The 4,806-nt window shown below is 42.1% G+C and overlaps 1 protein-coding gene across 1 annotated transcript in view; it reads left to right on the top strand.

Annotated features, from left to right (window-relative positions):
- The window catches only part of Dnah12 (dynein axonemal heavy chain 12), a 171,786-nt gene that overhangs the window by 109,425 nt on the left and 57,555 nt on the right, over positions 1-4,806 (top strand). Inside the window, exons 49-50 of the mRNA XM_029541695.1 lie at positions 1,847-2,027; positions 2,708-2,835. Of these exons, the coding sequence (XP_029397555.1) occupies positions 1,847-2,027; positions 2,708-2,835 (309 nt within the window). The remainder of the gene's footprint in view (positions 1-1,846; positions 2,028-2,707; positions 2,836-4,806) is intronic.

Raw genomic sequence — 4,806 nt, forward strand, 5'->3', positions numbered from 1 at the left:
TTGTTGTGTGAGCTTGCCTGGGACTGGTGCATGCTGTCCTAGTTGTTGTGTGAGCTTGCCTGGGGCTGGTGCATGCTGTCCTAGTTGTTGTGTGAACTTGCCTGGGACTGGTGCATGCTGTCCTAGTTGTTGGGGTCACATATACAACTCTCCTGTGTCTTTGTAGTCATCTGCTGCCTCTGCCTCTCAGTCTCTCTTCTCCCTCCTCTGCAATGATCCCAACCCTGTGAGAAGAAAGGTGTGACTTAGAAGATTCTTGGTTGAGACTTGAGAGCTACATTAATCTTAGGTTATAATGAGAAATTGCTAGGATCAGCAAAGTAATAGTAACGATTCCTGCCTACAACCCATGTGGTTCTCGGCTCCAATAACAGTGCCAAGTATGGGTTGCATCTTGTGATTCAGGCCTTAAGTCTTATCAGAAAGTATTTTATTACCCCCATTCTGTTTGTTCCACGGTTGTACCAGGGAGGATTTCGGGCCAGGCAGGTCATTATTGCAGCTGGGAGGGTTCTCAGCCGGGTAAGATTGATAATTACTTTTCTCCTCTGGTAACATGCATGGCACCAGCACTGTGACAGCCAGCCAGTAGGGATGAAGCTTCCAAGTTAAAAACAAGCCTGATTTCTTCAAGCTCTATGCCTCCTCCAATGTGTGACATCTTCAACAACAGGGTCTTACCATTTAGTTCTGTAGAGTCACCCAGATCAATGGGAATAGCCTGCTGTATTTAGGTGTCTGTGGAAATTTATTGGCCAACAAGTCCTATAGAGGTAACACATTTCTGGTATTGGGCCTTTTGTGGTGTCTAGTAGGGCCTTGTTAAGGATAATTCCACTGAAGTTCTCTATGTATGTAGATGTCTCAGGAGGCTTCTGCAGCAGAAGCTTTCCTCTCGCAGAAAGTCTTTAGTGTTAGTTGTTCTTCCTCTAACCCTATGTAACCCTTCCTGCAGCATCACGCTCCTTTCCTGTTTACATCACTGTGTTCAGTCTTCCCTCCTTTGAAACCCCTCTCCACCTCCTTATTAATTTCCTGACACCTATGGGTGGTCTAAATGAGACCAACATCCACAACTGAGTTAGAAGATATGACATTTGTTTTTCTGGGTCTGGATTGCCACTCAGAATGACTGTCTCCAGCTCTATCCATTATTTGCCTTCAAATTTCATAACAATTTTCTTAACAGACCTTTCTTTTGTTATTAGATATTTTCTTCATTTACATTTCAAATTCTATCCCCAAAGCCCCCTATACCCTCCCCCCTGCCCTGCTCCTCAACCCACCCACTCCCACTTCCTGGCCCTGGCATTCCCCTGTACTGGGATATATGATCTTCATAAGACCAAGGGCCTCTCCTCCCATTGATGGCCGACTAGACCAACCTCTGCTACATATGCAACTAGAGACACAGTTCTGGGGGGGGGGGTACTGGTTATTTAATATTATTGTTCCTCCTATAGGGTTGCAGACCCCTTCAGCTCCTTGGGTACTTTCTCAAGCTCCTTCATTAGGGGCCCTGTGTTCGATCCAATAGATGACTGTGAGCATCCACTTCTGTATTTGCCAGGCACTGACATAGCCTCACAAGAGAGAGCTATATCAGGGTCCTGTCAGCAAAATCTTTCTGGCATATGCAATAGTGTCTGGGTTTGGTGGTTGTATATGGGATGGATCCCTGGGTGGGGCAGTCTCTGGATGGTCCTTCCTTCTGTTAACAGACCTTTCTAACTCCCACCATCATGTGTTGAGTTCCCGGATGTTCAACTAGTCTTGTCTCTAGGCTTGAAGAAACAACGGGTTACTTGAAATTCTGTCTTCATGTTTCCACATTTCTTTTCTTTAGATAATTGAGGTAGAATCTGCACAAGTAGAAGCAAAAAGAAAATTTGTGAAGTTAGATGAAGAAATAGCCAGCGGGAAGGCTGAGGAAGCCCAGGCTCTGAAAAACGAGTGTGAGAGTGACCTAGCTGAAGCAATCCCAGCCTTGGAAGCGGCGCTGTCTGCACTAGACACACTTAAGGAAAGTATCGGATTTGCCACCTGGGTTTGTCAAGAAAAGGTAGCGATGTGCAGGTCTTTGGTTAATGGGACATGGGCTCTCTTAGGGTGGGCTTTGTCGTTTATTTGTCAAGTTAAAGGAAGCTTGCATCTAAACAGGCCTTCTTTGATACAATGTTATATTTACATATTTGCTTTTCCTATGTCATGCATAATTTTCAATCAGAATCACCTGGAAACAATCATTCCGAGTGTCAACCCAGAAAAACAAATGTCAGATCTTCTTACTCAGTTGTGGATGCTAGCTTCAAATCTTTAGATTTGTGTGTCTCATTTAGAATAACCCAGGATGTCAGGAAATTAATAAGGAGCTAACACATGTTATCTTCATAAGGACTTAGGAGCCCTCAAACATTTGAGAACTATTAGGCTTGTTCTGTGTTCAGTTCTCTGTTGCTAATTCTCTTTTATTACCATTCAAAACAAAAACTTCTCATTTTTTTTTCATTATTTCCCCAAGTAACTTCTTTTCAATGTTTTGAGATAGCATCTTCTTATGTAGCCAAGGCTAGCCCACAAGGTCATACTCACCCTTTCCACCACCCCATGAGAGCTGAGACTAGTGAATGCCACCACACCTGGCCCCAACATTATTTAAAAATAAGCTATTTTGTAAGGGTGTTTTGTTGTCTTTTAATACAGCCAGCTGATATTACAATTGTAAAATCAATGAAGAATCCTCCAGCTGGTGTTAAATTGGTCATGGCTGCTGTTTGTGTCATGAAAGATATAAAACCAGAAAAGATTTCAGATCCTTCAGGAACGGGAGGCAAGGTAATAACTGACTTAAACCATATTCACAAATGCACAGAACCTGTTTGTACCAACTGTTATCAAGTTAAATACCAACAACCTGTAATCCAGGGAAGAAGTACTGTTTTCCAGATTGAATGGACTCAGAATTAACTGCAGAAAGTAGGATCTATATATGTTCTAGTAAATATAGCACCAGATATCTGCAATTCTCGGTGCTTCTATTTTCTCTTCTGTGCATACAGACCCCCGTCTGTGATGTTGTATGTTCTGAGGCCTGTAATCTGTAGCTAAGATTTGTAAGAATGTGTGACACACAACATACAGGTGTGGATTTTTTTTATAATTGAAGTAAAAGAAAACAAACAAACAAAAAACCCAGTTTATGCTGCTGGGTCTGATGATCTCAGCTTTCCAGAGGGGAGGCAAAAGGATCAAGGTCACCATTCAAGGCCAGCATGGGCAGCATGAGAACCTGTCTCAAAAAAGGTGGAGGTTGGGGAGCAGGGGCCGGGGCAGGACTCTGTGGCTGTGGCTGGCCTAATTCTAACATATTAGAGGCTGCAGCAGGAAGGCTGATGTGGATTCCAGGCCTATCTGGGCTCTACAGTGAGTTCCAAGGAAGCCTGAGCACAGGCTGAGATTCTGTCTATAAAATAATAACACAAAAACAAGGACCGTGGACCCGAATATCCACATTTAGAAACCTTGGCCCCAGTAACCATGTGACCTCTGGATGAAGTGTCCGAACCTCTGAGGGATTCTATTCAAAAGATAATCAGAGCATCCAGTTCACAAAGGTAGAGGACCTTAGCCAATGCATATAAAGCTCTTATATCAAAAGCTTCAGAAACAGCAAACACACAATGAATGTAACCTGTATTGCAATTATAATTCAAGGAAGGCATGCATCCCTTAAGAAGGAAGACATTCTACACTGAATTTACAGACACTTTCTTTCTAGGGTTTTATAATACCCGGGCTTGAATTCCTAAATTAATTTTTAAATTATATTTTTCATTAAGATAATACATAAATAGACATTGTCTAGTTATTCAAATTTACACATACACTAAACAAATTTAATGAAACAAAACAAAAAGAACCAATCTTTTTAAAAATTGAAGTAATCAAATATTTTAAATTTTATTCATTTTTTCTTCTTTTATATATTATTAGATCCTGACTGCAGTTTCCCCTCCCTCCTCTTCTCCCAGTACCCACCACCACTACTAACTCAAATCCACTGTTTCTGTTTCCCTTAGAAAAGTGCAGGCGAAAGAGTCAGAGACACATGCGTTCTCACTGTAAGGAGTCCCACAGAAATGCCAAGCAACACAACCCTAACACGCATGCACATGGCCTAGGTCAGTCCATACAGGCTCTCTGACTATTGCTTCCTTCTCTGTGAGCCCTATGAGCCCTGGTTAGTTGATTCTGTGGGCCATCCTCTTGTGGTGTCCTTTACCTCTCTGGCTCCTACAGTCCTTCCTCCCCTTTCCCACAGGATTCCCCAAGCTCCCCCTAATGTTTGGCATCTGCTCTCATACTGGATGAAGCCTCTTTTGATGACGATTATACTAGGCTTTGGTCTACAAGGAGAGTAGACTATCACTAGGAATCACTTTTCTTTATTTGTTTATCTATTTATGTTTTAGTTCAGTCATATTTGGTTCTATTCTAGGTCTCTGGCTGCCATCTAGCCTGTGGGTCCTGACCCTCCAGGTAGTGTCAGGTGAGGCCCCCTCTTGTGGCATGGGTCTCAAGTTGCACCAGTCATTGGCTGGCGACTCCCACAAATTCTGGGCCACCTTTACCTCAGCACATCTTGCAAGCAGGGCAAATTATAGGTTAAAGGTTTTTAAAAGACTAAAGTAATAAAAATTTATTTTCTTACATGAAATAGTTATCATAGTGGCTACAGTAACTGCTTTTTAAAAAATTGTCAAAAGAAATAATCACCTCTATTTTCACTGATTAAATTTTTAATAT

Source organism: Mus pahari, chromosome 8, assembly GCF_900095145.1.
Source record: "Mus pahari chromosome 8, PAHARI_EIJ_v1.1, whole genome shotgun sequence".
Lineage (NCBI taxonomy): Eukaryota > Metazoa > Chordata > Mammalia > Rodentia > Muridae > Mus > Mus pahari.